Below are 20,214 nucleotides of genomic sequence, written 5' to 3'. Positions count from 1 at the left end.
CACGCTGGTTCACTTGGAGTTAACCTTTACAAAGTCTCACACCAGACTGGAATAATTAAATTTAGGTGTAATTACATGGTAGTTGTGGCTGGTTAAATATGCTAATTAATCTGCAATTACCCTTTGGTGGGAGAGATAATTGAACACAGGTAAAACTATAGGAATTTAAAGAAATAGTGATTATTGTAATAGAAAGGCAAGCAAAGGAAAAAGGAGGCCTCCGAAGGGAAATGCCTGGGCAGTGATGTGGGTGAGTACAGGCTATAGAAATCCTGCTGGGGTAGAAAAATACAGGATTGCGAAACGCAGCAGAAGTCAGGGCTAAAAATTTATTTGGTCAAAGGAACATAGGACTTTAGCACCTAGATTGACGTTTCAGGGGAATTCAGACATTTGGCAGCCTGGATTTTCAGGAGAAAGCACAGGAACTTCTGCCTGGAAAGAGCACTGCAAGAAGATGTGAGAGCTGTGAGCAAGGTGTAGCAGGGCAGGAATACCTCCATGCTTGCAGAGCTGCTGTAAAGGCGTTTCTCAAGGAAACAGAGAAGATGTGGACATAAACTCAGGCTGAAGAGGGCACTGTGTCTTCATCCTCACCTCTGTGGCCGGTCATTCAAACTAGGGACCAGTTTAAATAGAGGAATGAGTTAGGTGCTACAGTGCCTGACGTGGACAGCTGAATCCAAAATATAGTTTTATTCTCCTGTGCCATGAAGGCAGAGGGAAAGGGTGAGGCAAGGGGGGGAAAAACAGCATCATGAGGCTCTTAAGAAGCATTTAAAGCTAATGGGACAAAAGTGAAGGGTTAAGGCTCAGCTATAAGGCGTGTCTTGGGGCAGAGGTAAGGGGTCTTCCACATCCCTCCAAAGCTGTTTGCAGCGTTAGGCTGCTCATCCAACAGCCTCGCAACACCTCTGCTCTCTGACCAAGACAGCAGCTTTTCTCTGTAATTGCTGAGCACTTGTCGCAATACAACAAGCCCAAGAAAGAATAAACAAAGCTGTTAAAAAGAAAGTTGTAATTCATTAAGAGACACCACCTTGGACAGTACACGGGCTATATTTTTATTTTAAACAGCTTTTACAGCCAAAAATCAAGACCAGCAGCAATTATGCATGTGCATGTGTGGGACTGGTACAGCTGCAGTACCAAATCACACCATACCAAGTTTGCCAATAAATAAAGGAATGAAAAAACAAGTACAGTGCATACCTAAAGGTCATCAGTACGTAAGTGAGAGAAACACAGCTTAAGTAGAAGTATTTGCATATTCTCTAGCTGCTTTAATGTTGCCCTTTAAAAACTGACCAAACCAATTCTTGCTCTGCACAGATCATCTTACAAGCACTGGGCTAAATCCTAGCTTCGCACAGGAACAAGGAAGCTGCTCCTGTGCCATTCCCTCACTGGGATGGGAAGCGAAGATCACAAGTCTGAGGATCAGCGTTTGCCTTCCCAGGTACCCCGAAGCCTGGAGCGGTGCAGTGGATGCTCCAGGATCACTGACACAGCTCTGCCTTCTGCCTGGCCAGCACCGCGGGCACTGCGCTGGCTGTGTCTCCCCTTGGCAGGCTGCTCCCTGCCCCGGCAGAGCTTTCAGGGGTACCTTAATCGCAGGGAATTTGCCCAGCATGCATCACTGAGTAACAGGCCAAGCTTAATCTTGTCACTGCTTTATCATTGGTTTCATCTGGACCATAGACATCCATCTATCAATAAATAAAATCATTGGTTTAGCACTCAAATAAAAATAACAAAGTTTCCCGCTGCAAACCATTTTACGAGGTCTCCACGTTGCCCTCTGTGCCACCCTCGAGAAAATTACTCCCTGGAGCTCAGCAGGGTTTAGGATAACAAATTGACATTCTGCTTGGACAAGACACGGGCTGAGTTTGGCACCATGCTTCCAGCTGTGGAGTCAGAGCACTCCCACGCCTCTGCACCTGGCTGCGTGAAGTGCACGTCTACGCTGTTTTCACCAGCATGCATCAAAAGGGGAAATCCAGCAGCACTTGCTATTGATTTCCTCCCCAGGTGACCGAAACAGTCCTTTTACAAAGCCTATCAATCTAATCTAGCTAAAATTCAAAGCAAAAACGTTCTCCGAGTCAGAACCAATGCCTGTGTATACCGAGCTTCCGCAGCAAGATTTCTTCTTACCCACAGCCACTTGCTCTAACAAACCTTGTGAAAATAAAGCCTTAAATTGTGAGGACACACTTCCTTGTCCTGCCGGACAGGACAGAATGGTCTCCAGTGACCCATGTCCTCCTCCAACTGAGTATTTATAAGGCACTAAAATTAAGCAAAAGCAAAAAAAAACAAACCCAAAAAACAACCAACAAAAGGCAAAACCAAAAAAATCCAAATAAACTGACCCACAACAAGTAAAAAACTGAAATTAATACCTGCCTATCTGAAATAGCAGCATTTTTTCAGCTGTACAAAGCCAGAACAACGACAGTTTGAGGCAAAAAAACAATACGCTATCAATCATTAAAGAAGTAACCCTACATCCACTTACATTTTATAATCAAAATCAGCACAAACCTGACAGGCACAAGTAAAAAGCATTTGCTTCACACCTCAACGCTCAGTTTTGGAACCGAACCAGCTGCTGGGGAGTTGAACTGGGACTGCAGCACGGGATAGCCCAAACAACCCCGTACCACGCAGCATCACGCGGCGCGGCACAGCCAGGTCGCGGTACTGTCACCAAGCTGTCCTACAGGTCACTGGCTGGAGGCAAATGTTTTCAACATCATGATTAATTCGACAATTCATTCAGCTTTGGCACCTATTTCTGTCACCTCCTTACCACTTTCAAAAGTAATTTTTAATACAGCTATAGCGTATAGCCGGTGTTGCTTCGGTGTCATATTTTCCAGTTATTTTTCTCGTGTTTGGAGCTAGGTGAATTCACCCATGTTACTACATTAGATCCAAGATACAGAGGCTAGCACTTTGAAAAACAATCACTTCGAGTTTGGAAAAATGGTTTTAAAGCATCCTAAGAAATACTAAACATAAGTTTATAAAGCATGAATTCATATCTTTAAACGTCAACACGAATGAGCTTATTTGGAGGCAATAAAGCTTTTCTTTAAAAAGGATAGACTGACTAGCTATAGGTAAATTCATCTTTCCCTGATTGCTTAATTAGGTCGTTCAGGCTCAGTGCCTGGCAGCTTTGCAGATTTTGTCATACACTTCTGGAAAGGCATCCTTGCAATTCATTTGCTCCCTCAGCTTGTGGTATAACGAGCCATCAAACATATCCCAGAACTCCTCACGGGTCATATAGCAATCTGCATACAGCATCTGGAAGCTGAAATAAAAAAAAAACAAAACAGGAAGAAAGAGACAGATTCAGTATTAATTGTGCCGCAGGGTTTGAAACAGAATCAAAAAGAAAACAGACAGGGCAGGCTATGAGAGCAAACATTTGAAAAAAAAAAAAAAAAAAGGCTTTTTAAAACCAGGCAAATCTAATTGCTCATATGGATTGTGCTGGGACACTCAGCCAATTATATTTTGTGGATTTAATGTTATCAGGATTTCTCTTCCAAGAGTAAATAACATTTGATGGTGTAAACAGCAGAATACTGATACAGTCATTTTGGTAAAGATGGGAAAAGGAAGCAACTGTAATAACTGCTGCTTTTAAGGTTTGGTTCAGCAAATGTCTTCAGCCATCAGCGTACCGCCACTTTTATTAGTTTTGCTACTACAAAGAGAAAAGGAGAGGAACTAAAAAATGTATATAAAACTGTGGTTCACGTTTAGATCTCATAACCATCTGCAGCCAAATCTCCCAAAGCCATGTATTCTCACAGCTCGTGCTCACGGAAACACAAGTCTGGAGAGAACTTCAGAAGTTGCCCCAAACCAGGAGTCTGGCCCCCAGCACTGAAAACCACACATGACCTAAATGATCCCTGACAAATAGTTTTCTGTCTGCTTTGGAAAGCCTGCATTCCTTTTTCCTCTGTTGAAAGCTTTTTAATTTCAGCTTCAAAAAAAAGAAGTTGTTTTTTTTCTGCATGCTTTCTTATGATCCACAGAGACACAGTCACGGCATCTCATACCAGCCACGTTGCAAAATGCATTCAAGACAGATGCAGCGTGTCCTTTTTGGTTTTAAGATTTCTTTGACCTCAACACTGAGACTATAGCTGTGAAGGCAGAAGTCTGCCAGATCAGACTAGGGCAAGACTTTAAGTTCATAGCGTAAATGAGGCCCAGTGTAACAGGGGTCCATTTACAAAAACCAAACTGAATCATTATTTAGCTGTGAACTCTTTCTTACTCACTGTCTCTTCTCTCCAAAACGCAGCTAGCATCAGAGGAAGCAGTAAAATACGGGTGCATAAAAGCTCTGTTGCTGTGACTATGAATGGTGACATCAAGCTTTTATACATTGTTTATTTTCCAGTGACAGGTATGGAAGAGACTAAACTCGGCTAGTAAAGAGAATTAAATTAAAAGCTTAATTTCAAGTTAATTAAAAAAGCTTAAAATTAACTTTTGGTTGCTTTGTTCTTTGGCGGATCACTTATTATAGGTAAAAGTCATTTACATTTGCCAAATCACCTTGAAGCAGACTCACCGCTGTTACTCAGCCACACGGGACAGAAGCACTGTTAGACTGAGAAATAGGTCGAAATAGAAATGGAGTTAACTTATACTAACAGTGTAAAAATACCACGGAGTTGGTTTTTGTTCCTGAGAAACAAGTAACTGCTTCTCTACTGACACTCCTACAGCAAATTAGGCTGGCACGAGTCGCTGACAGATGGTGGGTGCATATCTCGCTGTGGTCCTGTGTAACGAGGAGCAGGGCAGGGAGAAGGAGGCTCTGAAAGTGCCACCTGTGAGAGGAAGGGCTCCCACCGCCTAGGGATCAGGGTGAACAGTCAAGGCTCAGCTCCCCGCACGAGGACACAGCAGCCAAGGACAGGGCAGAGCTGCCACAGGCGCTGCCAGGAGGGCAGGGAGCAGGACAGCCCCAAGGGCAGGCCGGGAAGCTGTCCAAGCTTTAACAGCCTGCGGGATTCCTGAAGGGGCTGTGGCCAGCTGCGGCCAGAACAGCTCCTGTGCTGCCCCTGCTCTGAACCAGCCTCCAAACAAGTCAGCTTCAGTGGGCAAGCTCAGTGCCTGCCCTCCTAAGGACGGGAGGTGAGTGGTCACCAACCCACGCTAACACCAGTTCAGCACAGAAACTGGTTTCCACACCATCAGTGCAGACCTGCTGAGGTCTTTCTGCTTGCGTGGACATGTTTTGTTGCAGCAGATTCTACTCCCAGAGCAGGCTGGAGCTGAAAGGATGCATGGGTGACCCGTTTGGAAGCTACCTAGCTCCCAAACACGCTGCCAAGAACTTCAGCCAGCGAGCCCGTTTATTAGCTTGGGGTTTGCAATCGAATCACTAAAGTCACAGTTGTATTTAAAAATTGTACCGTCAAGCCTGGTAATTAAAGGTAGCTTTTCATTGTGGTGGCTGTTAAATTATTGCAATACTGAAGTGCTGTACTGCGAAATAAATGTGATTAAACTCCACAGCTGTCAGTTATACGGCACTGATACCACGTTAACGAGTGGGAACCTTACCCATGCACGCTTCTTACGAACTTTTCCATCTGCCTCATTGAAGCCCTGGCTTCAAATTGTTTCCTTTTGGGCTCTCCGTAAGCTCCGATGTCCACGTAGAGCTCTGCCTCATTCCCTTTTGGGTGGACCATACCAGGGTTATTGGGCAATATGAAAGGGCATAACCACAGAGGGTATACCTGCAGAGGTAAGAAAACATCCCGTCACTTAGCTTAAATGACCATTTTGTTGAGAATATCTCTTAGTAAAGGCGACAAAATGAAGAATTAAGAGGACATTGCCCCAGTTTGGGATCAGATCTTACACAGCTCTTCCTCTCCCGTTCTCTAGCTGTGGTTTTTAGATCCACTTTCTAATGACTGTAGCACAAACTAATTAAGATGCTCAGAGTATGTGCAGTGTGATCCAGGAATTACATTCGCCCCTCCAAATCCTTAAAGACCAGAATGTACCTTTAAAATAGAAATGACCTCCCCACCCCAATCCCAAAGCAAAGACTGAATACATCCTGAATAAAAAGGGAACTAAGTGTTTTCTTTACCAGGTCAGTCCAAAACTGAAATAACCAGATTTGTACTTCTTATACAAACTAAAATAAATCCAGAAATAAAAACAAGAAAGGGAAAACAATTTCCACAATATGGTTTTAGCATGACTGCCAGTGATTTAGGTGAAAAAAATCAATTCAAGCCTTGCTAAGTGATGAAATCTTTTAGAAGTGCTGGCCTTCTAACTAGAATTTGAATGTCATGTTTATATTCTTCAGAAAGCTATGTTCACTCCTGCAGCCTTGTGTCATGGACTTGCAAAGAACAGTCCCTCCCCGATAAGATAATGACCTTTCCCACAAGCAGACTATCATGCTTTAAAACCAAGAGTCACTGTCCTTGTAACGTGCACTCTGGAATTCGCTGTGGTTTAAAAATGGGTGTTCTTACGTTAAGGTCGACATGGAAGGTTTGGATAGATTTTTCAAGGCTCTTCATCGGGACCAGCATGTCTTGTACGACGTGGTGCTGCTCGTACAGCTTTCGAATCGCTTCTCCTTGGGTGAGTTTTAACAAAGAGATTTTTGGAGGAACCATCCAGCCAAACAGGTAACGGAAAACAGGGTTATTGCCAAAAGGAATGATATCCTTTAAAAAGGAAAGAAGAAAAGTTTGATTTAGGAACGTGTAAGTGAAGCAAAAGACAATGCCTGAGAATCCTCAGAGCAATATTAAATGAGATTTTCAATAAATTTAACTGCTGATACTTTTGCTGAGCTATTATAATACAAACAGGAACTAAGAGAGGTCTGGACTGAATTTAGCTGCACAGCCCATTCCTAAGCCTCGTCTGCTTATGACAAATGATTTTCAGAGCCATACGAATCCCAGTACACAGTCAGCCCCAAATACTTTCAGATAATGAAGTTCCAAGAGAAGTAGGCTATTATCTTAAAAAACGGGTGTAAGGAGCTCATAAGAAGCTAAACTTGCAAAACTCCTTCAAGAGCTGACACATGCAAGATCAGGCCTTAGAAGAATGTTACAGCTGTAAAATGTGAAGTACTTTCTACATAGCAAACTCCTACTTAATTTATCCAGCAGCTGAAAGGATTTGGTATCTCACTCCGAAGATTCAAAATGTGGCAATAGTAATCTTTCAGCATGCCAAATAAAAGTTTTGCATAAATGCACATCACTACAAATGCGTTCATGTAATTAAAATTAATGATGCAACTAAACAATGAGCATTATGAGTTTAGGCAGGGCACATTTTCAGCCACGATTGACACATTCATGGTTTTTCCACCGTTTGTCTTTGGAAATCACTTAGTAGGCGTAAAATCTTAACGCTTAAGTATGTATTTACATTTTAAATTCAGAAAAGCACTGAAACCAAAATTAGGAAGTTACGATCTGATGCCTTAAATATAAAGTAGCGGCTTTGGCTTTGTGTTGCCCAAATACAGGGCTTTATATTTGCTGCGAACTTCATTGTTTTTTCTCTGTCATTCAAGACAGAAGTGTTGCCAAGGGGAGGAAGGCACGTTGTGCCTACACGGGGAAAGAGCTGAGCAGCTTTCTGTAGATGTTATTTTAATTTTGGAACTGGTCTTACCTGGAGTTCCCAGAAGATGCTACGTGTATGTCTATGGTAATAATGTCTCGAGGGAATGTATTCAATCCCAGTCCTGTCAGCTTTCAAATACTTCTCCACATGCTTGAAGAACCATGGCTTGTAGTAGTTGCCAATTCTGTTTATCTGCAAGGAAACATACACTCATTAGCAAATCCCAACATGGACGACAATGACACCTTACCAGACAACATTAAGTACATCCCCGAAATTCCTTTACCATGAAGGATCAACATTATATCCTCTGTGACAGTTCAAAAGAGACTGTCTCAAGAAATCTAGAAAGCCTTCATTTCTCCTTCTTCCGGCCACATGCACAGCTCCCTCTTAACATTCTTCTCACGATGGAGAATTTAAACAAGGCCTGCATGTTATGGGCAGGGTAATAGGAGACCATGAATGTGGCAGAACCAGATTCCTAAGACACTGACCTCTCAACCCATCATTAATCCGAAGCCCCACTGTGGCAGAGGAGAAACATCCAGGTTGAGCAACGCAGTGAACAGACAGCACGTCCATTCTATAAACATGCCTGATTTGTCTTACTAGTAGCATTAACTGCATTAAGAGGTGCTGGGGAAAGAGTTGCTCTGAATAACTGCAGGTTGAAACAGAGTATATGAAAAAAAGATACTTCTCTTCCTCCCTGGGTACTGCAAAGCAAAGGCAGATTAAATTATTTGCAGTAATAACGGAAATCAATGGGTCGCTTCCCATCAATTGAAGAGATTTAGAGTACAGACTCTGCTGTAGTAACAAAGAGCTGCAATTTAAAGCATCCTGGAGGACAGATCTAAGTTTTCATCCCATATTAAGAGATTGTTCTAATCTTATAATGATTCTAGTTGTATAATGTCATATGGTAGCGTAGCTCTGATTAAACCTTGGGGGCATTGTTTTCATTGTGAATAACTTCCCTTTAGTTACCTTGCTTTGTTCAGCTTCATCAGTCAGGACTCCTGTCATGATGACTGCTTCGTCCAAAGAATATACGAGTCCTTCCACAAAATTATTCTCCTTTTTCTTAGACTCTTCGGTAAACTTTTCACAAATATTCTGCAGTCCTCTTACGGGCTTGTAATGGATTTTGACGTATTTCTTGGCAGGAATCATTTTTATTTCTGCTGCAACCAGGAAACCCAGAGTACCACAAGACCAAGGCACTGCATAAAATAGGTCTGAATTTTCAGTCTGCAAAAAGTATGTCATACTCAATCATATATCCATACTGACAAGGTCAATGACATTGTAAATGATAGCAAAATAACATTTTGTCTTACTGGTGTACATCTCACAAGGCTTCCATCAGCAAGAACAAGTTCATAGGCCACACAGGTATGTTGAAAAAGTCCATAGATATGGGATGAAGACTCAATGCCGGTTCCCATGATCAAACCACCTTGTTGAGAGAGCACATAACAAACCAAATGAAACACGCTTCAGAATGAATGTGATTTACGAGAACAAAGCTTTGCTTTTGAGCTCTGGGTGTGGCTTTTAAGATTATTTGGAAAAAATAAGTGCTTGTAATACAAATACCTTAACAGAACACAGAGTATTTCAGGAAACTTTTAAATACGGCAAGGCGCTACTGCATAAAAGCAAATGAAAACGCAGCAAAATCCATCAGTCTCTTGTCATCACAACAACTCTTACCTACTGTAAGGTCATCGAGCTCTGGCACCACAGGAATAGTCCAGCCCATAGGATTCAGGTACGCAGTCAGCTGGCCCATGGTGACCAAAGGTTCCACACGAACCACCTAAAAAGCCAAAAAAAACCCCAATCCTCCCATCAGGCATAAGCTAAGTGTTTGGCGTTAGTGATGACAAACCATGGCTAACTGGATTGTAGTCCCATCTGTTATCAGAACTCAGAGCCTTACTTCCCCAAGAGCGCTACTAAAAATAGTTGGAACTGTTTAGTGATTCCTCCCCTGCCTCAGCATCTTGTTGCTCAGTCCCCAAGCCCATAAATCAATCTGGGCTTTCAGGCTTCAGCACGTAAAACTAAGCAATCCCATATGCTGTTTTTTTGGACAGAGGGATCCAAGTGCATGTTGTAAAACCCGAATATTGGTGGGTCTGCAGAGCCTACTGCCGGGAATATCTTTTGTTCTGGATGGGGTCCTGCTCCTGGGCTATAAATACGGTACAAAATGCTGTAGGTTTTGGTGTTGTGGGGAACGTTACCTGCCGCTCGCTGTCCACTTCCAGCACATCCATCAGGTTGATCATGATGTTCTTGTGCACCTTCTTGTACTTCCCCACGCGCAGCGACACGGTCAGCCAGCCGGGCCGCCCGGTGCACATGTACCTCCTGCTGCCTTCATCCTTCCACTCCCGAACCTGCAGGGAACGCCAAGAGGGAGACGCTTTGAGCGAGAAACACCCCTTCTGTGGTGAATTTTCCCTCAGTGTGACAAATATTTATAAATATTGCCACTTCCCAGCGGGTGGGTGACTGCTCTGGCTGCCTCACAACCCCACAAACTTACGAACCAAACCCCACCACAGGGAAGGCGGTGACGAAGGGGGGCACCTCCAACCCCCCAAAACCTTTAGGATTTAACCTCGGGACCCCAAATCCGAGCCCCAACCCCCCCCCGGAGCCCCCCGGATCCCCTGGGGGGCCCCTCACTGCCGGTTTTTCGCCCCCCCCCGGTGCCGTGAGGGGCCCACCTGGCGCTGGATGTGCCGGACCCGCTGTGCGTGCAGCCTCGGGGCGCTGTGCAGGCGCCTGACGGCCCAGGCGCGGAGCTGGTAGTAGACGTCGAAGAGGATGGAGAGCGGCAGCAGGAAGAGGCAGACGAAGACCCAGCGGTGGTGCACCAGCACGGCCTCCAGCCCGCGGTGCCGCACCCACAGCAGCAGCAGCAGCAGCCCCGCGCACAGCGACCACAGCGCCGACATGGCGCCCGCCGCCCCCCTCTCCTCAGCCTCTGCCTCAGCGCCGAGCGCGATCGCGATCCCGGTTCCCGGCTCCCGCCTCAGCCCGGCGCTAGGACCCGGCGCCGCTGCCGCCCCCCTCCCACCCGCGCGCCCCGCGCCGCTATTGGCTGCCGCGCTGAGGAGAGGGGAGGGGAGCGGCCAATGAGGGCGCTGCGGGGAGATCGGACCAGGCGCGGGGGGCGGTGATTGGTTGGGAGGGGGCGGAGAGGCGGGACCGGGAATACCCCGCGGAGGGGGGAGGGGGGGGAGAGGGGAGGGGCGGGGCTGGGGGCGGGGCTAAGGGGAGGGGGCGGGGCTTGGGGAGGGGGCACCCAGGGGAAGGGGAGGGGAGGGGGGGGGGCACCCTTGGGTGGGGGCACCCTGAGGGGACAGGGACAGGGACGGGGATAGGGATACGGTTGGGGATGGGGATGGGGATGGGGATGGGGGTCCTGGGGTGGGGGTCCTGGGGTGGGGGCACCCTGGGGGCACAGGGATGGATGGGGTGGGGGATGCAGTGGGGGCACCCAAGTGGGGGCACCCTTGGGAGATCAGGAGCGGGGAGGGGGCAGGCTGGGGGCACCCTCACGGGGACAGGACCTGGGGCACCCCCAGAGGGGTGAGGCTGGGGTGGGGGCTCCAGGTGGGGGCACCCATGGGGATGGGGTCTGAGGGTCTGGGACCCCCCCATGGGTCAGGGGCTGGTGGCATCAGGGGACAAGGCTGGTGTCATCAGGTCCATCAGGGTGATAAGAGCAGTGGGGTTCAAAGCTCGGCAGCCACACCTTGTGTCTCCTTCAGAAAATGGAGCCACCGTTCTGGGCCTTGCTCGTTCTTTTTTCCCCGTTTTTATCAAAAAACTCATCTGCGGCTTCGCTGCTCCGACGTTTTGAGGTGGTCTCCCGATTTTCCAGCCTAACTTTATTCGCAAGTTGCGTTTATTGCATTCGTGGCCAGGCTGTACTACGCTGGTGCTTTTCCTTCTTGTACCTGAATTGATGTTATCGCCTTTTGTTTACCAATTTGCCTGCTGGCTGGAATTATGCATGACAAAGAAGTTTCCCCTGCTCTAGGAGAGGTTATTTTAACCTCCGTGAAGGAGCTAAATAATTGTGCTTGATCTGAGAGTGGTCAAGTGCAGGGCTTATTGGGTAACAGCATCATTTATTCATAAGGAGATATTCATACCTTTGGTGGAAATACTACTTCGATTTTTTTTATTTTATTTTATTATTTTTTTTTTTAATGGAGATCCATTAAAAGCGTTTATAACGTTTTCTGTGCTCTGCTCTTGTTTTTGTAAGGCCCTAGGCAGCGGGAAGGGAGCAGGTGAGCTTAAAGACTGCAGTGCGAAAACGTGCTCTGGAATAGAGAAATGAATCATTGTTAAGATCACAGCGAAATTGCCTATGTACACACCGATGCCAAGCACAGAAGATGCAGGAATCGGGAGGGAAGAGGAGGGGAGATTTTTTTAAGGCTGATATTTTTCAGTTTTAGCTATTTTAGGCGCGAGCAAAACATCATCCAACAACCGATGTCGGCTTAGCAAAACGCCATCTACAAATATGGTCTGAAAAGCTGAGATTCCCCCGGTATCTTCTGTAAGACTAAAACCCCAATTCTCTTCAATTACCATTTCATGTGTCCTTAAGCTGTTGCTGCTTCCTAAAAAAGCAGTCCTCTTCCCTTCCTCCTCGCCCTCCCTCGCCTGCCATCCCCGCCGCCCACTCACGCTGTTCTGGGCATGCTGTGCGGCACAAATGCTTCTGCTGTCACTCTGTACAACAGGTTGGAGAACCCATCTGACTGAAGAGTTAAACTGTTTTTTAAATTCATCTTTTCCTGCCCGGATCAGCTCTCTGATGGAGTTCAGCCACTTGTGAGGGTGGAGGGCAGGGAGCAGAGCAGGGGCTTCTCACCGGCTGCGCGGGGGTCACCCCTCTCCTTGGGGAGAGCTCATCACAGATTGCTCCGGCAGGACTTTGTTCACTACAAAAGCAGGGCTTAGCAATAACTGTGCAAAGGCTTTTGGACAAAGAATTAAAAGACGCGGCTATTTTTCTAAGGAGACAGCTAAAGGGACATGATAATAGTGTGCAGAGCGCTGGAGCTGCGGAAGAAAGTAGGCTGATAACTTCTGTCTCCGTAAGAAAAGTATCAAGAGGCATTCAGTGGAAGCAGAGAAAGGCATTGAAAACAGTGAGAAAGCCCTTTTTTCATGCGATCTCACTTAGCCCTGGTACTGGCTGCCACCGAGCTGCTGCTGGGTGGTACACCAAAAGGATGGGCATTTTAACAGCAATGCCTATGAAAACTGAACGGGAATTTTGGAAAGGCTGCAAGCCTTAATTCAATAAATAAACTAGCCCGTGGTTATTAGGGGCTAGGAGTACATTTCCCTAATCACCTACCACCACGTTTCCTGCATGCTTGTTTGGTACGGGGTTGTACAGTCAGAAATGGGACGTGGTTTCAAAGGGTTCGACCGCTGCGGTGCTCAAACTGGTATGTGAGAAGCTCCCTCTACTGAGAAAACCAAAGTATTTGCAGTCGCCTTGAATAAAAAGTCTGTCAGAGGATGTACCTGCAGTGGGGCTTGCTGTGTGACACCAGCAGGCTGACATGTGCTCTTTGGGCTATGGGCTGAACGAGTCCTGAGCAGCTTTCTTTCATCCCGTAAATGAAGAAAAATGTCAAATTTCAGCCTCAGGGCTTTCAGGAAAAAAAATACAGGAGAAAATTATCAGCTGTTTTATAGACTGATGGTATCAGAACAAATGCCAGAATATTCCAGAGGGATGACTCGCAGTGCTGCATGACTGCTGAAAGAACAAAGTCATTTTATGACACTTTTTAAAGCAAAATTTAAAGCCAGCCTGGCCTGGGCAGTGCTCAGTGTGAGGGGAATGTGCCTTTCTCAGGGCTGTCTGGGACGGGAGGTGTGAACCCCACCTTACACCCTACAGCCACACGCAGGGCTGGGGGCAGTTTCCAGGGCAAAGAGCACTAAACCCTTTAGACAGAGTAGATGGAAATGGAAAACAGCTGGTGTGAGGGTCCGTCCTCTCTAAAGAGCAGGGACTTAGGAACCAGAGTGGCTCCACATGAACTTACTCCACCTGGATGTGCATTTGCGAGGCCCAGTAGGGCACAGGAGATTTCAAGACAAAAGGAGACATACGGACCCATTTTCTATTGATGTTTGATTCATGCAACTACATGCTGCACCTTAGAAAACCTTCTCTTTAGAGGGTCGATGGGAAGAACGTGGTTTATCTTACATTTCACTCATATTTCAGGTGAGGGAGAAGAGATGCTTGATGACTCGAGGAGGAAAAGGGCAGCAACTGTGGTGGCTGTTGGAAAGCCCACCAAAAAGGGACAACGGGATTGTAGTTGCCAGGGAAAGTGAAACCCCATGTGAAGGCTTAGACCTTCAGGGTGATTAGGCTATCTGAGGTGTAGGTGGGTTGAATGCAATGTGGAAGATCTTGTCTGACAACTGTGATGGCGATGGAAGAATTGGGGTAGGGCCTTCAGGTGGCTGTAGCCTGGCCTGCTCTGTACACCTAGACCTCAGGTTGACGTTGCTCCTTCTTCCTTGCGTTCCCCTTGTCCTCTGAGGGCCCAGTCATCCTGGGAGGAATCAGATGTAGGGTGAGAAATCTGGGACGTGAGCAAATGGTGGGATGGGGCCTTTGGAGGCCATGTGCTGTGGTAGGAAGCAAGGTCAGCTACTGGCCAGCACGTTCACAGAGCAGCCAAAAAAATGTGCCACAGAACTTGCGAGAGCTCTTGCGTATTGTCTCTAACACGCATTAAATCCAGCTTTACAACTGCCTGTGAAAAGATACTCTGCCTGGGATTTATAAAAAGAATCACTAGCAAAACAGAGAGCTGGGCTGCGAAAGGAATTCAGCCCTGCCTTCACTGTCACCGGGGCTGGTGTCCTCAGCCACAAAACAAGGTGGCTGTGTGGTGGTGGGGGTTGCTGAAGGAGCTGGGGGTCCAGCTCTGGAACTGCAAGACACCCGAGGGGCCACCACGCTCCTCGGGTGTGAGCGGTGGAGGAGAGGCGGCCGTCGGGCAGTGCTGGTGAACCTCCAGCTGGCTTTGAGGCCCACTGGGCACGCGGGTGCCTGGGGGTGAGCAGGAGAAGCGGCTGGAGAGGCTCATGATACATCAGACACGAGTGCCCGTGGCCTCCAAGATGCCCAAGGTGAACTTTCCGTGAAGGCAGCTGTGGACCACAGCTGGTAGGGGGCAGGTTTGGGGGAGCCTCTTCCACCGCTGGCCTCCAGCCTCCTCCTGCCCGCAGGGGCAAGCACTGTGGGAACGTGCAGAAAGCAGTCAGGGCTAACGTGACGATGAAGGCTTCCAGAGGAAAACACTGCAAGATATTTTACTGTTAAGGCCAAATTCTTCTCCTGTTCTCAGCTCCCAGCACGTGTGTTTAGCCTCCTAGTGTTGGATGTACTTGTGGGCCCTTTTCCTCCAAATAAAGCGAAGACTTTTGCTGCCTTGGCTGTTGCTGTTCTCCCCGTCTGGTGCTGTCACTCAGTCACCTGTCTGCTTTCATTTATTTCAACATTTTATGGGCCCACTCCCAGATGATGTAAAGTGCTAAAACTCCAGGCCGCGCTCCAAAAACATCAAACTGCAGCTCAGTGTAGGATCTAGACCTTCGGGTTTACTTACCTAGGCGAAGGAAAAATGGAAATGTTTTATGGAAAGCAAAAGATGGAAAAGGAAGCTGAAACCAACAGTTGAAAATGTTGGCTATATAAGGATTGTATAGCTATTATAGTTACCTCGCATATCCTTTTTATAAGCGAAGCCATCATAGACAGATAAGTTAGTAATTAAGGGTGACAAGAATATACCATTGTTCCAATAATAAGGAACTGTATTAGTCTTATCAAGGATAAATGGAGGCAGATTTAGTACGGTTCAGCATTGTGCTGATGGGCCACAAAAGCCCTTTTTTCACCAGAGAGCTCAGGATAGAGCCAGGTCAGAAGCTGATTACTGGTATCTGTTAAGCCATTTCACTTCCCTCTCGCTTGCTCATCTTCTTTTGATTGCAGATGTGCTTTTGTCACAGCCCACGTTGTGAAGCAGCTCCCAGGGCTGTGAAGCTGAGCAGGAGGAAGCAGGAGATTTTGGGAAGAGGGCTGCCTCCAGCCTGTGTTAAAGCCTGGACTCACTTCTCAAGTCTAGCATACTGAGCTGTGGACTCATGCAGCCGTTCTCTGTCTCTTTCTGCCCTCTCCATCCACAGGGAGGCCCATTTATTTTTACAAAACCCTTAAGAAAAAACGATCAGTCAGCAATAAACCATTGTCCTTCCTGAGCGATTAATTACCATTATCTCTAATACCAACCAAGAGCCTGCAATAAGCTCTGAACTTCATTGCATTGAGGTGTCTGTCCACATCCAGACTAATGCCAATGACAGGGCTGACTTGAGGCACGTTGTGCTGGGGGTGGCACAGTGAATCACCGGAGGAGGAGAGCCTTCTGTCCAGAGAGAGCTGACAGTTTCCTGGCACAGCGGTATTTACACCTCCAGGGAAGTGAAACTACACTCTTTCAAAAAGATGAGCAGCCAGACTAGCTAAGGAAAGGACAGGGAATGTTTTGGGGAGGGAGGTTAACTCTCAAAGTGCTGGAAGGCTTCGTACGGAGATGGAGCAGGGAAGCCCCTGAGCTCTGTCAGGGATGGCACATCTCCAGCTCAGGGATGCCACTTTTTGGGGGGACTTTCCCTCGCTCAGTCTGGCTCTGACACATTTAATGCCATTATGGAGAAGTTGCAGCCCTTTACTTCCCAAGCTATCGCTTTTGTGGGATTTATTTTTTTCTGCAGTTACCTAGAAACACGGGTAGGTAAGAAGATGTAAATGCTCTGGGTAAAAAGTGAGGCAAGGTGATTAGGGAGAAAGCTTAGCTTTTACTAGGTCAACAGACAAGGCTGCGGGCAGGCTCTGAAGGCAGCAGACAAGCTCATGGGCACAGCAGTACAGCTGGAGCAGCACCACTGCTGCTGGATGGAAGAGGGTGATCTTTGCTGTTTGCAACTGAGACCATGCAACATGAGGAAAAGAGAGCTAAACAAAGAATCTACTGCCTACACTTGTGGAAGAAACATAGCACCTTTCCCAAAGGTCTTGCTCCTTGTAGTCCTCAGACTACCAGGCACTGACCCAAAGAGTCAGACCTGCAGACCTGTTTTTATCTAAGCATATATCCCTCACACTGATAAAAGGTGTTCCCTCTCCTTTCAGCCATACCTTGCTTATCTCCTCAGGACACCACGGCTACAACACGAGTTTTTCAGCATTCACTGGTGGCGTGATATTCCCTCTGCAACCACACAGCTCATCACACCAGCGCCAGCAGTGCTTGTAGGCAGCCCAACACCAGGCCAGAAGGTGAGGTAGTGCAGGAGGCACTGGGCAAGGAGAGCAGATGAGGAGCATCTGGGACTGGTTTTACTGGGTGCTGAGGTCTTCACACACTGTGGCAGCCAGAAGAGCTAGATGGCTGCTCTATAGATTTCCTAAAAAATTGTAATTAATGCTGCTTTTAAGCTTCTCTTTAGCATGTCTGCGCTGAAAAGGAAAAAAAAGAATAAAAAAAAAAAGGAAAGAAAAATAAAAGAAAAAATAAAAGAAAAAGCCTATTACTGGCTCCCTGGAGTCTGCTGTAATGGCTGAGTGCTGGGAGACATTCAGACTTCACGGGACTCTTGGGAATGTCCGTGTAGCTGGAGCTCATCCCTCGTGTAGTGCTGCATTTGCTGGAGCTCCGCTGAAAGCAAAGTTAGCCAGTTTTGTCTTTGGTTGTACGTGTTTGCTGCTATGTTGAACATTAGCATTTTAATCAAGGAAGCAGAGAAGCTTCAGCCTCATATATTCACCACGTGACATAAAGCTAATACTTGCCGTGATTTAGCAGCCAGTGCAGACCTTTGATGCCTTCTCTGCTCAGGTGAAATAGCCGTGCTCATGGCCAGCCTCAGGCATGGCTGTGGGGTTTCCAGGGCTGCACATTGTTTTTTTTTTTTTTTTTTTTTTTTTTTTTTTTTTTTTTTGTTTGGTTTTGTCTTTTTGTTTTGTTTTGTTTTGTTTTGTTTTGTTTTGTTTTCATCACAAGCCCAATATCAGCTGATACTCCATCAGAGCTGCAACTTCTGCAGCATGTAAAGCACACCAGGTGATGGGTCGCACGTGTGTTAGCCTAACTGCTGTGCCTCTTCCCAGAAAAAGGAGCTCAGACCTGAAATGTGCAGAGTGTGTGGGGCCTCCCTATGGGAAAAATTCCAGCAGTTCAAGAAAAGCTTCACCTGACTAAGAATTTATCAGGAACATCAGGATTCAACGATTTCCTCCCTCTACCCCTTTTTAGGCAAATCTAAAATCCTTTGTAGGTTTGTAGATTTTTCCACCATTTCTTTGTGGAAATATATGCTCCTAGGAAGCTCTTACCATCTCACCATGTTTGCAAAATGGAAATTTCCCTTACAGGAATCCCACAGCTTTGACATGCCCACTTACCTACAACAGCACCAGCAGAGGGCCGCACACTGTCCTGGTGCTGCTGTGCTAATTCAAGTTCTGAATGAAGAATGGAAGGAATTTCAGACCATTGCTCATCCATAAATCCTTCTGTGGATGAGATTATCGGGACTCTTCCTTTTCCAGGACTTCCCACCACAACCATGTTCCTCAGTGTGGTGCAGCTTCACAAACTTCTGGTTAGGACCATTGCAGTCCTGTTAGTGCATTACAGGCTCCAAACACACAGGTTTGGGGGCTAGAGCCTTGCTAGATGATGGACATTGCCAGTGCAGAAACCACTTCAGAAACCACCAAAGCGAGAGCTATGGACAGTTGCAGGTTGAACCCCAAATAAACCTAAGGTCACAGGTGAAAATGGCGTGATTTGAAGAAGTAGGACAAATATTTTCCATGCTAAGATTTAGTTACTGGATTAAGCGGGAGTGCCTGAGCCAGTATATCAACAAACACATCTAATTAGGCATTTTAAGAAGATGCAAATTAAGGCAGAGATAAACAGCAGGAGGTCTCTCCCTTGCTGTACGTGTGCTGGGTGTAGGAACGCCTCCCCATCTGCAAGCTGTAGGGCACAGCAGCTTGGCAGGCTGCACCCCGCTCTGCCAGGCCACCTATGGGCACCTCATGCTTCCCTTGAGGCCTCAGCAGCAGCTTTTAGTGTCCCCTCTATGAAAAGGCAGTGTTATGTTGAGGAATTATTGCATGTAGAGAGCCCAGACCTCCCTCCCTGTATGGGCAGAGGGTGTGTGGGTGCATGGCATGGGTGGAGGCCTGCGGCCTGGCCTGTGGTGTGGACACTCCTGGCCTGATACGAAGGCCTGGCAGCCTCACCCCAGCTTATGGGGCTGATAATTGAAATGTATTGAAAATTCTGGCTTATTTAGCCTGACTGTACAGCGAAATACACCGTTTTACATGTGAGCAAGATGTGGTGGATCAAGCAGCAGCACTCTCCCTGAGCAGCGGGAGGGAGAGCGGCGCTGCTGCAGCAGCACGAGGATCGGGCACGGCAGCCTTACCTGGGGGAGGCAATTACAGGAACAATCTCGCTTTCTCTGTGCCTCTTTGTTCCTGTTCTTGCAGGGGCTGAAGCTGTCTTTTATATCTTCTTGTTTTCTCCACCGTGTTCTCACCGTGCATGGGATGTTTTGCATATATTGCCCAGAGATTCTGCCTTTATCACGGAGAATCCCTTTGTGCCCTTACCCAGCTGTGCTGCAGCACCTCGAGCACCAGCAGGAAGGAGAGGGAAGATATTGAAGGGCCAAGGCCATCCAAGAGGTGCCAGCTCTCTGCCACTTGTGTCACGGGCACCCTCAGCATGTCTGGCCTCTAGCCTGTTGCAAAGTGTCTGTTTTGGGTTTGTGTCTGCCCTACTCAGGGAACGAGGGAAGATCCCAGCTGGCTGTGGGGCTGGAGGAGCAGTGCTTTGGCACGGCGCGGCCTCTCTTACCTTGCCTCCCTGCAGCCCCGTGCACGCAGAGCCCTGTGCAACCGCTGCCTGGGAGTGCTTCAGAAACCTGTTAACCAAATCCCAGTTAAAAATAATACCGAGCAGGTGACAAGCAGAAGAACATGTGTCATTGTGCTTTGATACGGGAGCTGGTGATTCACGGCGCCCGCGTTGCTCACGGACGGCAGGCGCTGATACAGGTGCCTGCGGCAGAGAAATCCAGGTGTCCTCTGGGGCTGAGCTCTGTCCTGCCCTCCTCATACCTCTGTTTCTCTGCCACCTTTTAGAAAACTATTCTGTGTCTGCAAGCAAATGGGCCCATGAACACACAACATGTTCAGCCAGCCAGAGTGGCTACCAGCAGATGTGAATTAAGTGACGGGGCTTTGCATCAGCCCCTACAGCCTGTGCAGATAAACCCGGAGCTGTTTTGAACCAGCACGATGAGGGGCTGCAGGCAGCGCAGGAACAGCAGCCCGGTGCAGATATATCCATAGAAATGTCTTCATCTGCC

General features: G+C 47.3%; 1 protein-coding gene across 1 annotated transcript; it reads right to left on the bottom strand.

The window, feature by feature from the left end:
• Positions 1 to 1,040: 1,040 nt before the first annotated feature.
• DHCR24 (24-dehydrocholesterol reductase) lies at positions 1,041 to 10,752 on the bottom strand. The gene is made up of 9 exons (XM_068691210.1): positions 10,416 to 10,752; positions 9,927 to 10,082; positions 9,391 to 9,496; positions 9,015 to 9,133; positions 8,662 to 8,925; positions 7,717 to 7,860; positions 6,549 to 6,746; positions 5,611 to 5,789; positions 1,041 to 3,328 (listed from the first exon to the last, which is right to left on the bottom strand). The coding sequence occupies exons 1-9, from the start codon at positions 10,644 to 10,646 to the stop codon at positions 3,175 to 3,177; spliced, it is 1,551 nt and encodes a 516-aa protein (XP_068547311.1). The 5' UTR covers positions 10,647 to 10,752; the 3' UTR covers positions 1,041 to 3,174.
• Between the last annotated feature and the right edge of the window lie 9,462 nt (positions 10,753 to 20,214).

Source organism: Anas acuta, chromosome 8 (assembly GCF_963932015.1).
Source record: "Anas acuta chromosome 8, bAnaAcu1.1, whole genome shotgun sequence".
Classification (NCBI taxonomy): Eukaryota; Metazoa; Chordata; class Aves; order Anseriformes; family Anatidae; genus Anas; species Anas acuta.
Note: the sequence above shows the minus strand (reverse complement) of the source record. Positions and strands in the feature narration are given on the sequence as shown.